This window comes from Haliotis rubra, unplaced genomic scaffold, assembly GCF_003918875.1.
Source record: "Haliotis rubra isolate DU_JTF1 unplaced genomic scaffold, ASM391887v1 Scf190, whole genome shotgun sequence".
Taxonomy (NCBI): domain Eukaryota; kingdom Metazoa; phylum Mollusca; class Gastropoda; order Lepetellida; family Haliotidae; genus Haliotis; species Haliotis rubra.
In genome coordinates, this window is record NW_025765892.1 from 165127 (window position 1) to 192484 (window position 27358).

The 27358-nt window shown below is 37.1% G+C and overlaps 1 protein-coding gene across 1 annotated transcript in view; it reads right to left on the minus strand.

Moving 5' to 3' along the window:
- Window positions 1–27358, minus strand: part of LOC124274405 (roundabout homolog 2-like) — a 310106-nt gene that overhangs the window by 47633 nt on the left and 235115 nt on the right. Inside the window, 1 exon segment of the mRNA XM_046709782.1 lies at window positions 23808–23967. Coding sequence (XP_046565738.1) covers window positions 23808–23904 — 97 coding nt within the window. The 5' untranslated portion in view covers window positions 23905–23967.

Below are 27358 nucleotides of genomic sequence, written 5' to 3' on the forward strand. Positions count from 1 at the left end.
TATAGTGTCATTTTCAATATGGAAGTCTGTAGAAAAAAGTGTATTACATGAGAACCGACAGAAAGCTGAGCTCTAAGGTCTTTCTTTTTGTTGAAGTTCACTGAGAGAGGCAAGCCCTTTGTCCCCAAAATTTATTTCAAGCTCTTTATCCCCTGCAATGGACTGTGAAATAGTTTCCAGTGAATTGCAAAATCTGATTTCAGCTTCAAAGAAGTCTTGAGTAAAAACTCTCAGGGGCAGATATGCCCTAAATTACATCAATTGCCTAGAAGACCCGGCTAGGACCCCACTTGTATGAGATTTTATGAGCAAATTTCAAAGTTGTAAAATTACCCATTAAATATTAATGCTTCCTAATTGGCTCTCAATTTCGCATTATTTGACAGAGACCTGACCTAAAACTGGAGACAAGGATTAAGATCTTGCATGAAGTCTTAATCTTCAATGATTTGCTATTGAATGTGACAACTTCAAGAGAAATGAGAGCACTACTCACTCCAAGAACATATGGTCGTACATGACACCAAATTACAGGCAGCCATAGTCACTGTTTCATCTTTGTCGGGATCAAGCAGGACAAATAGTGTGTTTTGATTTACACCAAATAGGATATGTCTGTCTTCCACTATGATTAGAATCTGTCTGAATTAAGTGTAAAGTGTCAACAGCTCAATTAATCACTGCCATTAGAAATGTCCAAATTAAAACGGTTTTAACAACAAACACCTTGAGACAATATTTTTTCCAGACAAGGACTGGACATTAATAGTGTAGGCATTGACTGGTCATTTATCCAATCAACAGATCTAAGTACTGTTAAATAGCGCTATGATCCTTCAAGCTTGGCTTCTTCAAAGACAGATATACATGACTAATAGCCCAATAATTCACGAAATAATCCTAAAATCCCAGCCGCTTTCTGCAAGAGGTCAGCCAGATCTATCATATTTTTAATGAGCCAGAACTCTTTGAAAACATGTGGTGGACAGAAATACAGCCCTAATCTTTCCAATGATTCAAACAGTTCCAGTGATTTCAATAACTCCCTTGTAGGGCCAAATGAGCCCCTTGCATGCAAATGACGCAGAACTGGTATTCCTGGACCCTGAACAACATGTGGTGGCCAGCGGTACCACCCTGACAATCGATCCTTGGGGGACAGGTTGATTTATAACCTGGTTGGAAGGGGCTGTGAGTACCATGCTTGCAGTGTCAGACTTGACAAGTAATTAACTGCATGATGATACGAACAGATAACAACGGCACAACTGCAGATCAAATGGTCCAATGATAATCTCCTCATCGATACAGAGATTTATGAAATCTCTTCAATGTTAAAGATCAGGTTCGGAGTTTTATATTTCCATGTGCATGTTCAAAGGGTCTGTCCAATACGACATGAAAAAAACATGATGAGGGTCTTCTCTATTTCATATTCATTAATACGCTTTCCTTAGGCAAGACAATATTCAGCCCCAACTGATGCTAGTCTCTACCCTGTCCATTGAGGATTTTCTGTACAATACATATTCTGGAGTATTGGTACTAAGGGTTAATATACACAAGCACAGTGCATATTTTTGTTCTCCTTTAGAATCATCATCATAATAATTATCTCCTTTAGAATCATCATCATAATAATTATCTCCTTTAGAATCATCATCATAATAATTATCTCCTTTAGAATCATCATCATAATTATCTCCTTTAGAATCATCATCATCATAATTATCTCCTTTAGAATCATCATCATCATAACTATCATGAAAGGTATTCAAAAATTTTATCCAACTTTTGATCAACATTGTTCAGCTTTCTGCCACAAAATCAACATGTACTAAGATCTAACTTATGAACAAAATCGTCAGTGTTTCTCTCACATGATCAAACTTATGAACAATGCCGTCCATCAAACCATCACTGGTGTTGTATAGCGGAAGCCACACAGGTCTCACTGTAAACAACAAACAACGCTGAGGAAAAGATAAGTATCCCAAGTACGGTGAACGGTTCAGCAACTTGTGATCAGAAACACAACCACCATCAACTCTGACAACAAAGGCCATAACAGGCTCTCCACAGTTGAACGATGGCTTTCCAATGAGCTAAGGGTTATTGGTAGTTCCTCAGCCAGGTCATGGTTCACAAGATGGGTATTCCACTGGTAAAAGAATCTCCATCGCCATCAGCCCTGGGGGGTCCATCCAAACATCACAACAGTTTGTGCTTTGATTTTTTTTGTGGAGGTTCCTCTGTCAAAATATAATGAAGAATGGGGGATGTTTTGACCAACACAGGCCATTGATTGGCAGATTGTCCTATTCACTTCACTAATATGGCCTCTCACACACATGACGCTAATGATGTGTTGGAGTTGAGAAAGATTCAGTCTTCATTCATTTCTTTTGCTTCTTACAATGTTTCATCCACAACCTGCAAAGGTCAATCTTCAGAAGTACCATCAGGACTCCGAACAGATCCAATATATTTTCAACAAAACTACCTCAAAACAACAATGCTGGAAAATAATACTTCTGGAAGCTGATGTCTTCTCCAATGCCTCTGACAACTGCCACACACTGATGGTAAACAGATAGGAAAGCAGAGCTTACTTGTTAGTGCAAACTGTTTGTGGTAGGTCCAGTGTTTTTGCAGCCATAACAATACCTGTTGTGACTTAAAGTGACTATGCAGTGGTAATGACAAGTAAAAAACAACAAATGCACCTCCTGGGACCATAGTTGCAAATGAAAATACGACCTGAAGTCTATTCTCGTTACTTTTGGATGTTCAGGTCTCCATCTGATGAATACCTGCTGTGTCAGCTTTCGTCATTTTTTAACAGATTTGTTTAGTCTTTCAGAAAAGTCTGATCACTGGTTATCAAAATTTTGTTGTTTATTCACAAGAGAAGTTTTGAACCTATGAAAACAAACATCTTTGGATGACAATTTTTCTTTAGAAATAATGACCATTATGAAAACAGAAACGAGTCACGAACTTTCATCATTCCAGAGCATTCAGTCGCCATCAATAGCCTGATCAAAGAAGGATGATTCTTGACATCTCATATCTAAGTAACAAGTTTGCTTTCCCGTGCACAAGCCCAGCTTCTTTATGTGGGTGTAGATCTTTGGTCTTCTCAAGAACAAATCGGCATGATATGGTTTGGATGTTCGCCAACACGTGACCGCACAAGTTGAGAATAAACAATCTGGCAACTTAGTCAAGAGCTGCACGGAACACAAGAAGGTTAATGCTGATTTGACACTATAAGCACAGCATGCATACCTGTTGCTATAACACAACTGAAAGAATGAATAATTAACCCTCATTGAACTTTTAAAACTATATCATTTACAAATTCTCACAAAGTTCAAAGATGTACATGGTCAGCGACTAGTGGCATTTCCTAAGGAAGCACAAGACTCCCTGCCAAGACAACGTTTCATCCCGGCCTCACTGGCAACCTGCATAAACAGAGAACATTCTGGAATCTATTGTTCTTGTGAAAACAGCGCTACCATCTTTCAGAACATCCTGGTAGGGCATAGGAAAACAGATGTTTAGGACAAACATTTACTCATATATTTGCTACAAGACAATGATATGAATGCATGCAGTATCTTCAGGAATATATTTCTTAGAAGACATCAAATGAATGAAACAAGCTGTCTTCTGAAGACAACGTTCTTTGTAATATATTCTCATTGTCAGAGCTGTAATCACATCGCTTTTACACACAGGATGGATGTTACATGGTCAGGCTTCACAAGATAGATTTGTTTAATTTCAAAATAACCCCATTTAAAGATGACATTAATTCACTTCAACTGTTTAAAATGTTTAAACTGAAGCTATTAATTCTGAAAGCTGGTTTCTTCTGAAAGTCTATCTTACATTCATTAAACGGAACTGAAGTAAACTATTTGAAGAAATAAACAAGCAATACCAAGCACAGTGGTTGCATCGTCACAAATGGAAATTGTATTATATCTAATATGCTTATTTTGATAAAACAATTATTCATATACAAAACTATCAACCTTACATTTCTTCACATTTGTAAACAATGTTTCCATTTAACCCTACAGTAGCACAGTTCCATGGTGATGTCATGGAACTGTGCTACTGTAGTCATGATGATGATGTCGCGATGGTGATGTCGCGATGGTGATGTCGCGATGGTGATGTCACGATGGTGATGTCGCGATGGTGATGTCATCATGGTGATGTCGCGATGGTGATGTCATGATGGTGATGTCATGATGGTGATGTCGTGATGGTGATGTCACGATGGTGATGTCATGATGGTGATGTCACGATGGTGATGTCGCGATGGTGATGTCATGATGGTGATGTCACGATGTTGCTCTACTGTTGAACATGATCTCTCATTCCCTTTCAAGAGTGGACAAAACATCTTACACTAACCTAAAATTCTTCAATAAATAGGTTTTTGTTAAGAAGTGAAGCCATGAGATATTTATTGAGACTGATCCTCTTCGCAATTTGTTCAAAAGAATCCATCAAGTGTCCTTCAACAAAGGTCAAAACCTTTGAAAATAAGTACTTGGAACTGTAAACTCTAGCATTCAACTTTGTCCTAGTTTCCTCATGGTATTGAGAACTGTCTTGAAGGGGCATAAAAATACTTCAAGTGTCGCAGGAAATGTGTAGAGTGGACTTCTCAGCATGCTCTTCCTGACTCCAATGGCAGCAACATGTACGCATGTTTTCATGTTACCTTGCCTGAGAACAACACAACACTTACACAACCATTGGGTATTCATGGGGACACATTTCTGGATCTCTAACTACTGTCCAGTCACGGCAGCAGGGTAATTGACTGTTACAAGAACTGGTTTCAAGTATGTCCTAAAGATAAATGGTCTCGCAAAGATTCAGAAGTCTAAGTTCAATAACTTGAAGCTAAGAATTGGAATACTTTCTGACATGCTTCTGGCAGACACATAAAGAATTTCTTGTTGAAACCTAACATATCCAATTTAGTTCTCCCTTTATTACGTCTTGAAGCCAAAGTAGGGTAAAGTAAAGTTCAGCTTGTACTCTGAGGGATTCAACAATTCTTTATGAAGGAGAAAGTTATATTTTTGGGAGATATGTGTTAAACTTAACAGCGAAAAAATATGAAATTATAATCTCACATTAGATTTATTCATGTCGGGTTGCTATCGGCAACATCTTTAAAATGGTAATTTGTTTTCTGCAGATTCTTTCTGCTTCAATTTCCTATTCCTGGTATGTACCCTCCGGTTAAACCACAATACACAGAAAGTACAGCAGTGTGAAACACAGCGTCATAATATAAGTCACCATAACAGGAGACTGTCTACTCTCCAGATCAGTGTTACACATGTTCATCGTTACGCCACAGGTCCCTGTACAAGTCCTAGTGATGATCATTGTATTGATACTTGTTCTACTGACAATTAGTTTCTATTGGTACACATACACTTTCTACAGACGCTGATTCAAATGATACTGATAGATGTTCAACTGATAAAGGTTCTATTGGTACCAATGTATGGTCTAATCATACTGATATTCATTATACTGCTACTGGTATATCTTCTATTGATACCAATATTCATCAAACTGATAATGATATATGCTTTATAGTAATATGTTCTATTGATTATGACAATCACTGTGTTGATACCAATTTATGTTCTAATGATATTGACATTCATTGTATTGATACTGATATATGTTCTAATGATATTGACATCCATTGTATTAATACTGATATATGTTCTAATGATATTGACAATCATTGTATTAATACTGATATATGTTCTAATGATATTGACATTAATTGTATTGATATCAATTATGTTCTAATGATATTGACATCCATTGTATTAATACTGATATATGTTCTAATGATATTGACATTAATTGTTTTGATATCAATTATGTTCTAATGATATTGACATCCATTGTATTAATACTGATATATGTTCTAATGATATTGACATTCATTGTATTGATATCAATTAATGTTCTAATGATATTGACATCCATTGTATTAATACTGATATATGTTCTAATGATATTGACATTAATTGTTTTGATATCAATTATGTTCTGATATTGACATTCATTGTATTGATATCAATTTATGTTCTAATTATATTGACATCCATTGTATTAATACTGATATATGTTCTGATGATATTGACATTAATTGTTTTGATATCAATTATGTTCTAATGATATTGACATCCATTGTATTAATACTGATATATGTTCTAATGATATTGACATTGTTTTGATATCAATTATGTTCTAATGATATTGACATTCATTGTATTGATATCAATTTATGTTCTAATGATATTGACATCCATTGTATTAATACTGATATATGTTCTAATGATATTGACATTAATTGTTTTGATATCAATTATGTTCTAATGATATTGACATCCATTGTATTAATGTTGATATATGTTCGAATGATATTGACATTCATTGTATTGATACTGATATATGTTCGAATGATATTGACATCCATTGTATTGATACTTATATGTGTTCGAATATTATATTGATACTGATACTTGTTCTACTGATGTTAATTGTATTGATACCAACATATGTTGTACTGATACACACAATGCTCCCAATGTAATCATCGAGATGTCAGAAGGTGATACTCCTAAACCTGTATCATTAGATCATACACCCACATGCCCTCGACACAACATGGGTAAAACGCGGAGTGTTTTCCCCAGACCTCCTGCGAGAAGACCCCTGTAACCTAACCTTAATGAACTTTCAATAAACCTCACCAAACCATATACCCTTTGACAGCTGTCCGTGATTTGTCTTACAAGGTGACAGAGAAATTTGTTGAAATTTTCCCCCTGAAATGTAATTACTCTGGAAGACACATTCCTGTAACTCGACCTCTGAAAGGTGGGGAAGACAAATTGGCCAATATTGGGATGACATAAGTAGCAGAGATGGCAAATATTTGTTGAAATTGTAGTTGGAAATGTAATTAAAGAGCAAATAGGTTTACTGATAACAAACTGTCGGAAAGATAAGACTTCTGATGCTGAAAGAAATATTTCCCTGCCATTATGCCAAGACCCGACATATAAAACTTCCCCTATACCCTCTGGAATCATTTCCTATAGATCATGATAATGACTTCATTTCAAATGCCTTCTCAAAAAATCCCATTATTTTTTTACCCATATAAGTCAACCAAGACCTCACATGCCTCTTCCTCTTTGTTGACAAGCTATTTTGTGTTAAGTCATATGTCCCTCAGTCTGTTTAAGTAATCTGCTACCACCAGGCCACAGGGAACACATTGGTGAAAAATTGGAATTGGAAGAACATTGTTGGAATTGTGGCTTGAGGGTTAAGCATCAAGCCAGGTGGGCTCCCAGACCACACAAACAATGCCTTTTTTCACCCATCATAAATACACCCTAAGTGAAACTTCTTCACAATATCCAACTTGGCTGTTCCGCCACTTGGGACATTGATTCAGAAAAAGAAAAAGGTTGAAATACGGTGGACGCGAAAAAACATGCTTATTTTGTGACTGTTAACACTCCATAACAGAAGCTGGAGTGAGATGAGGATGAGGATGATGATGATGATGATGATGATGATAATGAGGAGGATGATGATGATGATGATGATGATGATGATAAGGAGGGAGGAGGAGGAGGAGGAGGAGGAGGAGGAGGAGGAGGATGTATATATCCCATATCTTTACTTAATGAGTTCTTTATTTTCAAAATGTAAATGATTACTTTTCATACATCGTTCTTTTTGCTTGTATTCATTTTGTGTTTAAGGTCTAAGGCACCACTGATCAACATTCTAATAAAACAATTCTTGTGCTGAAATTAAACAAACAGATCGCTTATAGTATATATAATTTGATCTAAGGATTTACACATTTTGCCTTCAGTGTGCATGACTTGACATAAAATATCATGAGCAAGGAGCAAACCCTTTTGAATAAGATAAATTGGTTCCATATCGGTGTGAACATTTTGGTACTGCACTACTGTCACCTCTATCGGAGATATTCTTGGTGGAAAGATTCATCAAACAAGGTTAAAATACCTTTGCACATACACAAGTGGTATGGAAAAGGCAGCGATGTGAATGCCTTCCCAAACCTGTATTAACAAACACAATTCTCAACATTGTGATTTTGTGAAGATGTTTCCAGTCTAAAGGCCCAGCCAATTATAATCAATGAAGTAACCCGATCCTTCTCTTTGTCCAATTAACTTCTGAAGCGAACATCTTTCATTCAGAAGGAGCTTCATCAGGAAACACTAAACAACCTTAAGTCTAACCATAAAGAGGCTACATTAGGGATACGATATCTCCCATGATACCATCGGCTCCAGTGACATAATTGTCTTGCCTTTGCATGTGTTTGTGATGAGTGCCATTGTAGAGGAGGATAAGTTTTTCGAATGAATACGCCAATCATAACCATTTGATAGCGATTCATAAACACATACTGATGTAGTCAGCTTTGTACAAACAGTTCTGGTTCAAGCAGATCTCAAAATAATATAAAAGGTTCTTTTGTTTCTACTTGTATTACCGGTATTTGAAACTGCAATGCCACGAATACTTTTGACTTTTTTATAGGTACCAAGAATGCCTAGATAACGACATTTGGTAGCACCCTAAACAGGCCCCTATGTATCCAGCCAGGGGTGGCTAGTGTCGTGAGTCAGGTGCTAAGTTATCATTACTGAAAAGAGACGATTAAAAACAACTATAAATCCGGGAAACATGTCTGTTCGGAAACAAGCCAGCTAGTTAGCGAAATCCCACGATACTGAATAGCAAGTTTGGGTCTTTTATGTCTCAAAGACATATGACCACGTCTCTCTGCAGATACAGAAATTGAACTTAGCAAGACCTCTTATGATAAAAATGTCGTGGAATATAAAAAAGATTCTTCTGAAAATTTCGAACAGCTGCAATAGGTGCTTGAAACACAAGTAATTCTAATTGACATATAGTCTCGTAAATCGTGTTCAGACAGAGGACTTCCCTGTTTTACACCAGTTTAGGCCTATGATGACTACAAATGGACAAGAGCTGGTACAGAATTACTGCAATTATATATGAAGAAGTAGCAAGGGTAAAGTTGTCAATGAATTATTATCCCATAGAAAGGAAAACCTTTGAGCTTGTTAGCGCTAACATAGTAATTATAATTTTTTCATACTTCATGTTGATATGACACGCTATGCAATAAATCTCGTGTTGCCTTAACTTACATTACAAATGTCTGAAGAAAATTTTCAGTTAAGTATCACATTATCCATGTTACTTTTCACATGGTTTAGATATTGAGAGGAATCAAGAATTTATTTTGTACAGAACACTTCCATTGGTCAGGGTTCAATTTACCTACTACTCTTTGAAGTAACAATAATCATAAACATGAAAGTTGAATATGCATGTAAAGTATATGCATGATACATAAAGGTTATACATGTATATTTCATAAGCTGATTGATAGCATACACTTAATGACAATACAATATATAAGTCACAGATTATATTAAAGATTATTTTATTATTTATGTAAGTATAAAAGCTATTACCATTAGAATGAGGTAAATTGAAATATGACTACTTTTATATTGACAAGAAAAATTCTGTAAACGTAGGGTGAGTGAGTAGAGTTTTACACCGCTTTTAGCAATATTCCAGCAATATCACAGCAATAGACACCAGAAATGGGCTTCACACATTGTACCCATGCGGAGGGGAATCGAACCCGGGTCTTCAGCATGACAACTGGACACTTCAACCACTAGGCTACCCCACCACCCCTTCTGTAAATGGAGTGACATGCAATGAAATATACTTCCAACATAGTCAGATACACACGCAACTCTGAGAAATGAGAATCCTCGAGGTTGCCGACAAGAGACATGCATGTCTAGACACAGGAGGCATTCCTGGGAGACAAGACCAGTATATGTGGTGATGTCAGAACTCAGTAATTACCTGCAGCTGCCAGCTCATCAATCGTGATGCACATATTACTGTTATCTTTCACTAGTCTGCATCATCTGGTCTTTAATACATGACGTATAGCTGAGGATAATAGTGCTTTTAACGCATCCTATAACGCATTACTAATGCTCAGAATCCATCGAATGTTGTCAGGAACATATTATTTCCTCAGTCTCCTACTTTGGCTCTTTAATATTTGTCACGATGTTTGATTGAGAAATGACAGGCTGGGTGTTGTATATACTTTTGATATATTACCAACATGCCTAATTACTGCATGTTAGTAGAATGACAAAACCTGTTTTAGAATCATCAGAAACATCTGCTAAAAGAAGAATCGATTGTACGATTATAATTTGTCATAAGTATGTGTACATAAGTGAGTGAGTATGGTATTACACCGCTTTTAGCAATATTCTAGCAATATCACGGTGGGGAACACCAGAAAAGGGCTTCACACATTGTACCCATGTGGGAATTATTTAACCCTTTCAACACCGCGGGCAGCAAGCGGCCACAGCGTTATGAGTCCCCAGACACGGAGGCGGCAAAGCGGCCAGGCAATAATCGCGTCAAAATGAGACATAATTTTAGGAACTTACCTGACTTATGATTCATATATTAAATCCATCACATTTCACAATGTCTGGAAACACTTATTAAATTTCAATTGATCATATATTATCGGCAGAATTAAAATTATAAACTATTTTTCCCAATGTAATTGAAAACAACGATTTCGGACACATGCTTCGGGCCGGGTCCACAATAACATTGTCAAAGAGCAAAATAGCGATGTTTTGAGGAAATGATTAAATAAATAGAATAAACTAATGAATAAAATCAACAACAGCATTCATAAAAGTTGTCAAGCGTACATATAAAATTACTTTTCCATCTTTTTGTGCGATCATGTAATGCAAGTCAAATCACTGACAAGTGACATCTCGGCTCTCGCCGCCTCAATCTTCAGCTTTCGGACCACGATGTTTAATGCGAAAATATATGCATGAAGCATTTTTGTCACAGGTCATAACCTAGCGCGATCGTCCAATAAGTCCATAATTTCACGTATATGTAGCGATTTCTTGCTTAATATGTTCAGAATAGCATTATTTTACCCAAAACTTTTCGTCTAAATCTAAAAATTTCGTTTCACGAGGGCGGTATCCATTGCCGTAATATGATTGGCTGCCTTAGGTCGCGTGTCTGATTTTGACCAATCCACGACCCTTATAGCAGACTGTAGCGAAAAGCGTCATTAGAAACCAATTTTTATCAATAAAATCAGCTTCTTACAACTGTGAAAATACTCTCGGCAAGGGTTCAGTGATGTTGTTGATGTTCAGAGCTTTTCGAGCGATACCGGCATCAAGCGATTAAGCCTCCCATGTTATTCATCACGAAGCCGAAAGCGGAGGTATTTTCCGTTGTTATGTCATGTTACCGGCGGAAAGCCACAGATATCGGGAAATAGGCTGACCATACATATTATTTAAGAAATCTTTTTATAATAATTTTCTGATTACGTAAAAGTGAAAATATAAAAGAAAAGGCGCGGGCATGTTATGACATGTCACAAATGGAAAAAAATCGCCTTAGTTTTTGCTTCTTTCATTGTGGTTTATCTGGGCGTTATAAATGTAAGCTTGCATTTTCATTCAAAATAATTTTATTTAAGTTGTAGTTGTATTATTTGAATAATATTATAAAAATAAACTTCATATTTATCAACAGTAGGATTAGATCTTTTAAATGGTGTATGGGATGTAGTAGCAATAACGTTTTGCAAGCTTATAATTTCCTTCATAAACATAGGCTTCATCTATGACCTCAGAGTCTCTGGGAACTTCGGTGTCATGGCAGTAAAATACCTCTGGTTGACTGGTGTTGAAAGAGTTAAAAATACTCTGAATAAATGCTACATAAAAAGATGACATCACAGATGGGTTAACATTAAAAGATCTCAGTTTACGCATGAGATGAAGACGTTGTTGACACTTTTTGTATAGGGCTTCAGTGTTAGAGTTCCAGTTCAGCTTAGAGTCAATGAACACAACAACACATTCTTTCTACATATACATTTCATATGTATTTCATTGACTAAGTGTTACGTACATATTCCCATTGTACAAGTGCATTTGTTTACACTGCACAGAAGTTTCTACAAACACTGAATGATTTTGTCATTATGTTTTACTTAGAATAGAATCTCTCCATCTGTGAAAGCCATGCCTTGTTAATATATATTGTGGCTGCATGAATTACATGAATTAAACAATTTGTAAATTCACTGAAATTTTCAGTTTTTCTTAAAATTTAACGAGACTGTGATAGCGAACCACGAGTTCAACATCACCGTATCCAGATTCTAAGAAGGATGCAAGTGATCAGAAAATGCTTCCATCTCCACTTACATCACCCATCACTTACATCACCCTCCTCTAATCAAATCAGACTAAGCTGGAGCCCCTTCTGTCCCCTCTTCCCCATCCTCCTTGAAGTCAGTTACCCAATTCCATTTGCTGCGGGAGTATCACCTAACAATAAACAAACCCAAGCTGGACACTATACACAAGGTAGGTTTAGGTTACCTCTTATCAAATTAGGGACTGCCTCAAGGACAGCTCTCATCTGCAGACGCAACAGAAGTCAATTTATGTAAGAGATAACAAGGGCTTCATCTTTTTCTTTGATACATGTAACCATCACTCTCTCCATAATGTAATAATTACACTTAACAATGTTTACTTATAGCAATGATGGCAATCAGTGATAACGGTTTCAGACCAACATGGAGTTGCTGCATGAGCCATGGAAGGGACGTCTTTATCTGATCAATGGGTGATGAAATATATCCTATATTACCTTACACTTTACCATAACGAATTTATCAAATCTTTCAATGATCAGTGCTTGAAATCAGCTTTGCTTAGTTTAATGAGATCAATCACAATGCTCGTTTGGATACATATCAACAATTAAAGCCTTCAGATGAAGCTTAATGACCCTCTTTGTGTCTGAGAGAACTCACCTATCCAGCTGCTACTTCAAAAGCAAACGGAGAAAGATGGATCGTGATATATCAGAGACTGCAGACAACTCTGACATAATCAAACTAACACGGATTACATCAAAATAAACAAGGCTGGCTTGAGAATCATGGAAGGGAGATTGCATCGTTGATAATGGAGAGACTACAAGCCATGTAAATCCTTAAAACAACAAAATGAAATACCTCTGATCACCAAAAATACCGATGCAATTTATTCTTGTATGGTGTGTTTTATAACAAGATATATCTATTTTGGTATTTTATAACTTGTAACTTGCATGAGAACTCTTCGAAAGTGATCAATAAATAACTGTTATTTATAAAGTCAGCAGAATACAATGAACTGCTTTTAGCACACACCTCTCATGGATATAAAAATGGTTTTGGATCCTTTTATAAATAACTTTGCAAGACATGGAATTACATTTCCTGGCTACCTCAAAGTTCATTCAGTGAGTGAGTGAGTGAGTGAGTGACTATGGCTTTACACCCGCTTTTAGCAATATTCCAGCAATATCACGACGAGGAACACCAGAAATGGGGTTCATACATTGTACCCATGTGGGGAATCGAACTTGGGTCTTAGGCATGATGAGCAAACGCTTTAACCACTAGGCTACCCGACCGCCCCTGTTCATTCAGATTTTACTAATGAATATCCTAATGAAGTTTCCCATCACACTTTTGTTAAACATAATGTGTTTTGAAGACATATCCTGAGAAGCAACTATTCTGAAACATTACATATGGTTGATTGACAACGCAATCCAAATATTTAGATAAATTACAACTGATAAAACTTTTTCATGGGCACGTTAGGAATTAGTACTAAGTCTCTCCCAGTGATCGATGTTGTTTGTCACACAGTAATGCCTCCACGATAATCATGTACATATGATCATCATATCAGCTGAAGGAGGCAAACATTCTTTGTCAGATTGACATATTTATGTAACAATCTTCTCAAAGACCTCACCACTGCCCCTCAAATAGCTACTCTTAGCTTCTTGTTTAGCTGGCTGGCTGCGAGAGTATCTGTGTAAAACATCAGATCGGGACTCTCTGAAGGAGGTATAGCCACTTAGGACAGTGTTGTAATAAACTTGTCTGTTCCTTGCAGACGTCAAACTTTACACAGTGACTGAATGAAGTCCAGAGGTTGGCTTCTGAAGGCACTCAAGAGAAATACTATATGTATAATATACTACAAATCATGACATGGCCTATTTTACACAATTTACAGAACGTATTCATACAATAAAATGTTATCCAAAGCACTGTTTGATGGTTTCTGGGGGGACTCTCCAAGAGAACGAGGTAGTGAGTGAGTTTAGTTTTACGCTGCTTTTAGCAATATTCCAGTAAAATTATGGCGGGGGACACCAGAAATGGGCTTCACACATTTTACCCATTTGGGGAATGAAACCCGGGTCTTCAGTGTGATGAGCGAACGCTTTAACCACTAGGCTACCCCACCACCCCCTCAAGAGAAATATTGTATGTCCAATGCACAAGTAATAACAGAATAAACCATTTTAAACAACTTTACAGAGTGTATTCACACAGTGACACAAAATCCACAGTGCTGTTTGATGATTTCTGCAGGGACTCTTCAAGAGAAATACTCTACATATAATGTACTACTAATCAAGTTATACACCTTACAGACAACTTAACACAGACTCTAGACAGAATATAATGTCATCCCAAGCACAGGTTTGAACATATCTATTGGGACCTTTAATGAGAATGGACCTACTTCTAATCATATTATGGACCATTTCTATATCCAACATGTTTCAAGTGCACACATATCATACAGACATGGGCTACATGAAAGTTCACGGAGAATTCCAGATTGACATTTCTCAGTAATAAATCAATCATACCACTGATATATCTCCCATCTTTCTGCCCCTGGGGGGAAACCTGTCAATCTTCTTCCAGGGAACCCAACCCTCCCAACGGGCATGTCCGTCTCCCATGGCAACCAACTGTACAGGGTCCCCATCCGAGATAATCACAAGCAAGCAACATATATTGATTATTCTAAGCATTATACTTGATCAAGTTTTCATATGAATGATTCTAAATATGTTTACATGCAGACTGAACTACACCACACAGCCAAGCGTTGAATGAGAATATTTCACATAAATAAGTTTCGATGAAAGATTGTATTATGTAGTCAAGAACTGAATCAAGATTATATTTGACATTGAATCAAAAGAATATTTCACATAAATGTTTACATCCAGATTGCACTGCATTAAGTAGCTTAGATCTGAATCGATATATATTTCACATGGAATCAAGAGAATATTTCACATAAATGTTTACATCCAGATTGCACTGCATTAAGTGGCTTAGATCTGAATCGTGATATATTTCACATTGAATCAAGAGAATATTTCACATAACTCCACCGCAGAGTAGATAACATATATCAAATCAGGATGGATAACCAGCTTCATCTACATCCAAAATACGGACCACCTACTGTGTTAACTGGATCTATAATGAACGAAATTCGCATAAAATACCTCAGTGGCATATTCAAATATCACATAGCTCGGTAGTGATGGATACAAAACCCCTTGCCCCATGTTTTTACCCACAGGATCACTTCATGATAGCCAATTGCAAACACAAGAATGAGTACAAATGAATTTCTCATAAATTTCTGACACTGAAGCAGTGACACCTGACTTTTACCTGTGACATGGTTAACGACCCTGGAACTTTGATGCCGTGTAATATCCGAGGATGGGTTACGACTGGCGCTGGCACAGCAGGCGAGTCTAGTCACAAGACAAATACATTGTGTATACCACCTCCTTTGTGCTACATACATACTCTCCCCAATGTCAGGGCGGCGGGACAGACCAGGTTTTCAGACTTGGGATCACACTGTTGACGTTTCATGTAATTAATATTTACCTGAAGTTTCAAATACTTTTTGAACCACTGTTTTCAAACAGATCAGGCAGGATATGCTCTCTTTCACAAACACCAGGCACCATCACTATTTGATAGTGGTTAATCAACACAATCTTATGATTGTTAGAATCATACAATCATACTCCACGAGTTTTAGTCACGATATGGCTGAAATATTGCCGATGTGCCTTTAAATCTTAACTCACTCACTCACCCAGTTCAAACCTTTCATACAGATGTTCTGTTATTAACGAAGTGGTTCAGTTCACATAGTTTTATCTAAAATGTTAAACCAGTTCATTCCATCCTTTGCTGACAGGGTTTTATATATTATATGTGTGTATTATGAATTTAGAACTAGTTTTAGTTACGATATGGCTGAAATATTGCCGATGTGCCTTTAAATCTTAACTCACTCACTCACCCAGTTCATTCCATCACACAGGACAAAAACTATACATGAACTATAACAAACTGAAAGGAACCACTACTTTTAGTTTGCTACAACTATAGTTCACATTGTGCATGACTAAAATATAGTAATAGGGACTTAACACTTGGGACTGAATTGTTGGATCACTCAGTGCAGTATAAGAGTGCTCTGTTCAAAAGTAGTTTTCTGTACATGCATACATCAGACACTAGTTTTCTAACTTGTCAAATCTGGATTAACAAGCTGCCCAACCAGCCAGTTTTAAAGGTCACATGACTTTTTTGCCCCTGATATTTATCGACAATTTCCGTTATTTTCCAACCCTGTCCTCACAATGCAGATAGATCGCTTCCACCAGTCTGTTTTGTTTTCAATAATATTCAGGTGTAAAATTCATCAGAATTTTATTCAAAAAAACAACGCAAGTTTGTCTGGTGCTCAGAGATGCCTTGTAATAAAAATCTTCCTGTTCTTTTATCAGCATTAATTTAATATCAATTAATAACTTTATTCATTCCAGCTAATCTTGTCTACATTGGAACATTGTGGGTTTATAATACAATTATTGATGATGTCAAGTTTCCATCAGTTGTTGAAAAAATGTTAACTTGACTCAAAGGTTAGACCTGATGGCTAGTACTGAACAATTTGGCTATTGAAACAAAAATCAGTGAAGACAGCTGGCTAGCGAGGGAAGCATCCTCTGAAACATCATCCTTCTAACAGCTGTCTTTTCTTTGTTGCAAATAGCCACGGACCGTGGAGCCTAAGGCTGACCCTAATATTATCCACAAACTTGTGTATCTAACAAATCTAGGTGGATCTGCTGAGTTAACAAACTGCCTGCTGTCTTTATTTTCACATGAATTCACACTTTGATGATGATCTGGGGACCACTGAAGGCTCTTCACTAAAGGATTTTATATAATTTGTGGCATGTGTTCCTGTATGCTATACAAGCAGCATTTGAACTTATCATTACTTACAACAGATGAATTAACGCAAGGAACAGAGAGACATCTGGTTTGAAGATATGTTACACTGAAATTTAATTGATTACATAACTACGGAATGGTTTAATCAGAGCCAAAGGGATGTAACACTTTGATGTTACCTCCGTAACAACACCGTGGATGCCAGCTGATAGGCACAGTTCCAGACACTGGGCTTGTGAATGTGAAATAGTTGTACAGAGTTACAGCAAATAGTTTGTGTGGATCTCAGCTGCAATGAATTTAGATGCAGCTGCAGCAAAACTGATTATGTTTTCATTTTGGAAATATTGAAACGTTGCTTTGTAGCTTTAGTTTATATTGATATCCATTAAACCCTTAAAACTGTTGTCAGTTATATCTTTACATTGATATCCTTAGGACCCTTCAAACTAGTGTGAGCTTTACCTCCATAATGAGATCCCTTGTACTCTTCACATTCCTGTGCATTTTACCAATGATATCCCTTCTAAACTTCACACTCCTGTAAACCTTTACTTCCATAATGATATCCCTTCTACACTTCACATTCCTGTGCATTTTCCCAATGATATCCCTTCTATACTTCACACTCCTGTAAACTGTTACCCTCAAGATATCCCTTGTACCTTTCTCACTGTAAATTTTACCTCTATATTGATATCACTGATCCCACTCCAGTCAGCTTCACTCACATATTGATATCATAAGGACTCTTCCTTTTCCTCTAGTTATGCTTTGAACCATTGTATAACCTGCTACTGACATTTCATAGCACGTGGATTTGATAATCATACATCCGTGGAAAAGAAGCTGGAACAAGAGACATCTCCCCTGGGACTGTATCCCATACTGAGAGGCTGCTATGACCAAAGTTGGCCATCTGCTGCTACTGGGAGTATATCACCTCCGACTCAACAGAGTGCCAAGGTGGTCAAACATGAGCAATATGTTGTCATAATTGTCTATCTACCACATAGGAAGACAAGCCATAAACATGCCTGTATCTCTATGGTAATTTATGGTTTACAAACTGGGTCCTCAATGGCAATAACTGGATAACACACCAGGACAAAACAGACACATGTTTGTGTGTTAGATGGGTTGAAGGGCTGCCATATTGCCATGTGAATCTCACACACTATTTCATTCTGAGCACAAAAAAATTATCATAAAGATATATAGGCAATATTAGGAATTCGAACATGCCATTGTAATGAAATATATTGTTTCATCACATTCACCACTTATTTAAGAGTCATAACACACAACTGCCGAATCCCAAGGTGTATTTAACTAATTCAACAAGAGAGTCATGTGAAGGTGTGTTTGCAATTGGCTTAATACAATGAATATTAAAAATGTATTTGTTATAAAATGATTTCTTGGTGTGCTTTAAGACTCATCAACTCTTGAACAGTCTCAGTACTAACTTTATTGAAACATTTGAGTGAGATAATATTTTTATCTATTTTTTTTTTTTATTTTTTTCAATGAGTAAATATTGATTAATTCTGCATGACCAATCTTGGAGCTGTGGATCCACTTGAACCCTGACCTAAGTACACACATGTCTACTCACTGAAACCTTCATTTTCAGAAATTCATTTGAAATATTGAATTAACTAATTAATTTTAACAACCAGTGATGGTTGAACACCACTAAACCCTGGGGGTGATGGTTGAACACCACTAAATCCTGGGGGTGATGGGGTTGAACACCACTAAACCCTGGGGTGGTGGTTGAACACCACTAAAAATGGTTGAACACCACTGGGGGTGATGGTTGAACACCACTAAACCCTGGGGGTGATGGTTGAACACCACTAAACCCTGGGGGTGATGGTTGAACACCACTAAACCCTGGGGGTGATGGTTGAACACCACTAAACCCTGGGGGTGATGGTTGAACACCACTAAATCCTGGGGGTGATGGTTGACACCCAGCTGGTGTTTGTGAAGGTAGCACATGTAATCTTAGTGGCTCTAATTCAGATAAAAGTTAACCCACATCAACAATAAACATCCAAAATATCCCAGGTAATCCAAAAGCGACAGTTCCAATCCTTTACAGTCCTGTATGAAGAAGTCAGATTTCTCATAGATCATGTCCCGACATTTACATTCAACTCTACAGCGACATGTACTGGGTTATGTATGTTTCATACCACCACACACACATCTGGTAATACCATCATAGCACCACATGACCAGGGAAGAAACTGTTGAAATGCTTTCTGAGACCACTATTCCTGACCACCTGGTTTTACAACTGATTTTCACTGTTCCAAAACATAAGTTTTGCCACGATTTTGCTCTGTACACCCAATGGACAGTGCTTCCGAAGATACGAGATTTGTTATTCTCTAGCACTGTTTCATGTTTTCGTCTTAATTTGTTTCATTATTTGAATATTTGCACTTAATACAGTTGAATTAAATGTTATAACAGTTAAATGATTAACACTGCAATCTGGTCAAGCTAAAACATTTAGAGATTTATGAGTAACAATATATGAAATTCAATCCAACTTGCATGAGTTTTAGCTATATGATTTAGTTGGTATTGTTTGTCATAGAATAAATGCAACGGCTGTTTAAGAAAATGCACCTCTCGCCCCATATGTTAAACCATTAGTGCCCTTAACATGTATGAGTGGAGCTCTTGTTGAAATGAGACTGTGTGTGTGCCAACATTTCCTTCAGAAACAAACATCTCAGTTGTATTATAGAACTCGGAATTCAGCCGACCCACATTTTTCAGTTCCCTTTGTTGATGGCTAGCTGATTAGTCAATCAACAAATCACTTTGTGCAGTTGGCCTTGGGAAAACATCAGGGCATACTGGGAGCTGATAGACCACAGTTTTATTACAAGCTGCACAGGTAATAGAATGACTAAACCCCTTTCACAGCTGCGCTGCTTCCGGGATCAAGTGCTTAGATTGTCTGCCTGGAGAGTGGATTTTCACTGGTTTGATCCCTTTCAGTGTGATACTCAAAAAATATTAAAAATGGAACTTGTTGTTGCCCTGCCTGCCCCTGGCATTAAGGGGATAAATGAAGGGTGGTTGGGGTCGGTGTACTGTGTCTGAGTGGGGTTCAGCCACAGCATGGCAATCCAGTGAGACACCATGCATGACACTATGAAAGACATAACATTAAACATCATTCACTTGATCTTTAACACTTGCGATCACTACTCCCGTGAAGATCCGGGTTAGAATTGGTCTTCAGCAACCCATGCTTATCGTCAGAGGTGACTAACGGGATCGGGTGAAAAGTGACTTGGTTTGCCACATGTCATCGTAACCCAAATTCATAGCTCAATGTTCATGATGTGGATCACTAGATTGTCTGGTAAGGAATCAATTATTTACAGAAGGCCGCCATATAGCTTGAATATTGCTAGGTGTGGCATTAAACAAACAAATAAACAATCACAAGTGTGAAAATCACTTTGAAAATCTTTTTTTTCATGTGGGACTTATCTTGGTAAACATTCAATCCATCCAACTATCTAACACGGTTTCCTGTTGAGTGAAGAAACTAGCTAAGCACATCCCTAACTGCACAAGTGTAAGCATCTCTTCAATTAACAATTGCTGCAGACTGAATACATAAATTATAATAAGGTATTAAAGAGCAGATCCTGAATCTGACCAAACAATAACAAATACCGAAGATGATGTATCTATCATTATTGTACATGATTTTAAAGTCATCTGCACGATGTATTTTCCTATCCTAAGCTACAGGGTGCATGAACTAACAAAATCATGTCTTCATTTGACTTCTTAATAGACCCCTGAGGCAGCTCAAACAATAATCAGGGACAAGTCAGCAATCTTAATCACATCTTCAAAAACTCGGCTGTTTTGTTTACCAAAATGCCAGCAGGCCTGGCGTTGGATCTCTCACAGATGGTACACCAGGAACCAATCTTTTTCCAAGGAATGAAAATATTGTGATTGAGTATGATCATATTTAAAGAGAGTTGGAGATGTGGGGGTGTTAACATAGAAACCCAAACGGAAATGATTAGGCCAAAACACACAAACATCTTGTGCTGAGTCGTGGATGTTTTCTACATGAACAGCGCGCCCTGTCCAACCTTATGAAGAAAATGTCAGAAAATATGACTGACTTCTGTGGGTTTTATATACATACAGATTTGCTTCCTAGGCTTGAGGACAATAATAATAAACTAAATATGTTTTAAAGCTGCACAATGTTTTGAAACCATGTATCTCAAACTGCCATCACACTCGCGTGTCCTGACCTTCAGCTATTTATAGCAACACATCACTGCCGCCAGAACGCTTTCTTGCAAATCATATTGATATTAAAGTATTGAGAGAAAACAGCTACACCTCTTCCAAAGCTCAAAGAGTTTCAAGCATGTAGCAGATCAAAACACACTTCTTGCCATTTTCTATGATGGCTGAGTTTCGCTGTCATGTTTTCTTACTTTTGTGATTTACAACACCAAGAATGAAGAAATATTGTTTACAGCCACCTTGGTAAACACACTGTGAACAGATCAACAGTTTACACTGTACAAAATGTGCACGTCTGGATCTATCCCACGTCTGGATCTATCCATTCTGGATCCATTCTTCCTCCCCCTCGAGGCGTTTAGTGATTGTGATAAATAACGGTTAGTCCGTGAGAACATGTCTTGCTAAGATCACGGTACATTTAAATAAGGAAAGGATTTAAATATACAAACTGACCCTGATAATGGACTCTCGAGTGAAGAGAAAATTCAAAAACAGGAATACCAAAACATCTTTTCACAGCTGCACATGTTGACAATACCTAGTTATCTTGCTAGGTCACAACGTACCTATTGTAAAACTATCAAGAACAGAAGAAGATGAAGAACATTGTCTGATGGTATGCCCTTTTACAAGATTTGTGAAAAGTATCAAATTCAGTTATACATCTTTGAGCATGCACAAGTGTGTCGAACAGGCGCATAAATTGCCATTATTATTATTATTTTATCTACATCCACCAGCACCTTTTGCAAAACAATTCTTCAATTTCATTTACAAAAATTTTCCTTCCAAGGAAATCTGTATCTCTTTTCTTCAAAAAGTGATTGAGTTTAATTTTACGCCCCACTCAGCAATATTCCAGCTAAATGGTGGCAGCTTGTTTCTTGATCTTATTCCTTTTATCAAGTCCTTTTCAAGGTTTGGACACCCCTGTGGCTGCTTTTGTACAATAAATTCTCCCTCTTCACATGCTGTGGCCGATTGGAATCAAAATAACCCTGTATGTATATGCAAATTTGATATCGTTCATTGAGGACCACTTTCCTGCCAAGCTACCTCTGATAAGATGGGTGGAAGTGCCATCAGTTTCACCTGAACCTCGACAGGTACGTTCAGCAATCATAATGAGACCATAAAACAGGCTGTGAAAGTCAATTTCTGAAGGCAGTTGTTTAAAGCAGATCTCTATTTTTAAGATATACTTTTTAACACTTTGATGAAAAACATGGCTGAATAGACCACACACGCTACCTTCTGACAACAGACTGTCCTAGCCCGGCCTCAAACCACTGCCAACTGTGAAATTTTGTCTGATAATCTCTTCGGATCACTGCTCTTCAATCAACAGCTTCTAAATATCACAGCAAGAATAGCCTCACGCAATTGTTCCCATCTTTATGGACAAGTAACTGTGCAATTATCCTATAGGTTTCATTACCTACTCTTGTGTTGGGTATATTTGATGAAACTTATACCCTCTGTCAAGAAGAACTTCATTCTACTTAGGAAAATCATCATTTTCAGTTGACAAAGATATCTTTGTTTAAGAGCCAGTGAAATACTTATTCCCTTGGAACATAAACTGCCAGCTTTAAAATTACAAGTGAATAACACTTGATATATTCACATGGTGTAAGACAAGATCTACTTGAATTACATCCTTTCATCATCTCAAAGTGACTTATTCAAAATGTCACCCGTCCATAGAAATCAACCGAAATCAATAAATATTACACCATAATATTTATATATTTATAAGCCAACAAGATCAATTACTGAACATGAAGTCAGAAATGTTAAAGTGGAAATGTGGTCTAAAAAAGTCAATAGCTGCTCCTGCAGTTATCTCCCTTACGTCTTCAGGATGTTTATTCCAAGATATGAAGAGATCATAATCCAGGTCAGTCAGAACTGTATCATTTTGAGCTTTCCAGAGTAATCTGACATGTGCAAACAAAAAATGTATCAAAACAGCATCAAATCCAGCATCAAATCCGACTTTGAAAACTACAAAGGCAACATACCTGATAGCTTACACATTTAAACGACATGAGCTACCAATATGACATTGACTTACCTAGTGCGTGTCCGCTGATGACGAAGATGATGACAGTAAGTACTCCCGTCATGAAGACTCTGCCGACACTGCCGTGGTTGTGGAAGTCCACCATCATTCTTCATGCTAGTCTAAACCCAGCATGAAAATAACTCACACTCCAACATGGGTACATCCACTGCTGAAAATACAAACAATACACGCTTATGCAATATCCCAGACATATCTCAGCATATCTAGCCAATCAATATTCAGCAATATCCCAGACAATATCCCCCAGCAATATCTCAGACATATCAGCAATATCTCAGACATATCTTGGCAATATCTCAGCAATATCTCAGCAATAGACTCATATAATCTTTGGCACATAATTAGAAAGTACCCAAGACAACAATGCTTTTAATGACATGGAAACAATATTTTCTTTACTTGTAACTTACATGTTAAGAATTAGTGAGTGAGTTGGTTTTACACGCTTTTAGCAACATTCAAAAAATAGCAATATCACTTGTAACTTACATGTTAGGGGGACACCAGAAATTTAAGAACAAAACATTTAAACCAGTATGCCAAACAAATATAACAATGTCTATTTATGACAACTGTGTAGGGCATATTTTCAACAAATAAAACAATGGAATGACTTGTCGCTATGTCTGAAAAAAACACTGACATAAGATGAACATTTTACTCACACCATGGCCGAAGATGGCCGAGTTAGAACAAAGTAAATGTACCACAAGATATTTCTGTACAACCAGTGATGATGAAGCGCTTGTCAAGAAATGATGATCACACATTTATCACGATCACCAGGTTGTCGGAGAACACAACTCACACATATATAGAGCAAAACGTTGACGAATCATGTCGCATGTTTCAGAGTAAAGTGAAGATGGAAACAGTTTAGCGGTACAGCTTGAAAGCATGGCCTGTGTTTCATCTGAAGTCTTCCATGTTCTGTCCACCCAACAGGTGCAGGCGTATTGTAGTGTTTGGTTATCAGAATTGAAAACATTCATTCATTCCAAGAAATTCAGACCTGACAGGCAGTCAATCCCAATTCAGCCGTGATCAAATGACTCTGTCAAGGATTCTCTTCTCAAGATAACCAACAGCTATGAAAAGCCTTCAGCAAATATTGTGAACTTGAGAGGTCACGACCTGATGTTATTGTCTGTGACAGTACATGCAATGTTATTCTTTTTCAAAACATTTTTCAGTCACATGAAAAGGATCAAGTGTGAGTTATCTCAACTTTGATCACCCTTTCCCACCGATTTACATGTATACTTATTTACAGATAATACATAAATGTCAGAAAGGAAAGACGAGAAATAGAGACATGTATGTACATTAACATTGTTCACTCAAGAATGTCGTTTTCTCAATGTATGAATGTCAAATCCTGTTTTCTGCCAACAAATATCAACAATTCACACTTTAAATATGATTGAAAGACTTACTACTGTCAGTTCCATTTGAAGTGAGCACCTACTGTTTCTACAGTTTTAGAAAGAATGTATTTAACAGTATCTGAAAGATGATTAGTTTTATATCTGTCCAAAAGGCATAAGCAGACCATTTGTCAATTTGTCAGTATATTTCTGTAACTTTAAATATCTAAACCTTGCAGCAAGGGTGTTATGAAAGAAGGAAAAGATAAGTGTGAGTAGAAAAATGAATTTGTCGCTTGCAAAACTTAGGAAATTTAATTTGACAATGATACCCACCATATGAGTTGACCAGATTAAAACAGAATAACAGTAGATAAATATTGACAAATATATAGCATTATGATTACATTACGTTATTGTTGATTATTGCTATTTAAAGCACTATGTATGTGTGAGTGAGTGAGGTTAGTTTTTAGCTTTTAGCAATATTCAAGCAATATCATGGCAGGGGACACCAGAAACGGGCTTCACACATTGAACCCATGTGGGAAATTGTACCCGGTCTTCGTTGTTACGAGCGAAAGCTTTAACCACTAGGCTACCCTATAGCCCTTAAAGCATTATGATAATGTCTGGATTTCACAAGCCATTTCTAAAGTGCAGTTTGTATAAGTAAAACTGCAGTAACTAGAGTTCATTTTGTAAAATTAGAGAGAAAATATACATCAACAATACATACTTGGAGATATCACCCAAATCTGTGGACCTCGTATGTAACCTAAACTTGCCACTTAAAGCCCATTGATTCTACCAATGATTTCTCGGTTACACACACATACAATAACCACACCCCAACCACCACTTGCCTGACGGTGGGAGACAAGTACATATCCAAGCAGGCTAGTTGTTTTATTCAAAATCTAGCTGTTTTACATGAACCTAATTAGATCTAGTTTATATGACAAAGGTATTAACATGAACCTAACCTCAATATAATGAAAGTTAATTCATTACCACACTGCCTGACTTCACTTGTCTTACATTAACAGCTACAAATCTTGACCTTCAACTGCCAAGGGGTCAAAGTTATTTCCGAGCCAATCAGAACACTGCCTGACTGTGCACTATGTTTCTAGTTATCCTAACTAAAGGTGAGTTACAAACTGAGAAGAATGCTGGACGGCCATTATCGTCAGGTTACCCTGACGACCCTTAAGGAACTCTCTAATCACAAAGGGCAGAAACAGTGTCTGCACATACTCCATATTGGATTGCCTTGACATTAGGTCTTCGATGGCACAATACAAGATAAAGAACCCTTGATAACATGTAATTAACAATCATTTGAATGGGAGACGATTTAGTTGGAAATCATCAATGGATAGAAGTTTAACAAACATGATATGTGTTTGTTTGCCTTCCTTTGTCATCATGAGAAACTTGAAACTCAACCATACACGTTGGAGCCAAAAAGGGGACTATTTTACAAATGGTTGAAGCTACAAAAGCAGTACATTTTACAAATATGTAATGCTCACTGACTTTTAGGGTTTGGTTGTATATCATATATTCTGCTGAGCTTGCCCTTCCCAGATCATTGCCAACATCAGCTTTAGCTGTGCATTCAGTATCATTAAAAATACTTTCAAATCATCATTATCGTCATTGTCGTAGTCATCATCATCATCATCATCATCGTCATCATCATCATCGTCATTATGGTAGTCATCATCACCATCATCATCATCATCATCATCTTCGTCATCATCATCATCATCATCATCATCATCATCATCATCATCATCATTATCATCGTCATCATCATCGTTATCATCATCATCATCATCGTCATCATCATCATCATCATCATCATCATCTTCTTTTTCTTGCATATTGTTTACCAGTTAATTCAGTTATACAGGCCAATATTACATTTGTTTGTTTGTTGTTTAACATAGCACTTCAAAGATTTACCACCAGAGAATTTTAGCCTCCCTTTGGGAAGATGTAAAAGAAATTGTTTGTTTGTTGTTAAATAACACCACACTCAGCAATATTCCAGCTATATGGCGGCGGTCTGTATACAATCAAGTCCAGTGATCAACAACATGAGCATCAATCTATGCAATTAAGATACAATGACATGTCAACATTGTCAGGAGCCTGACCACA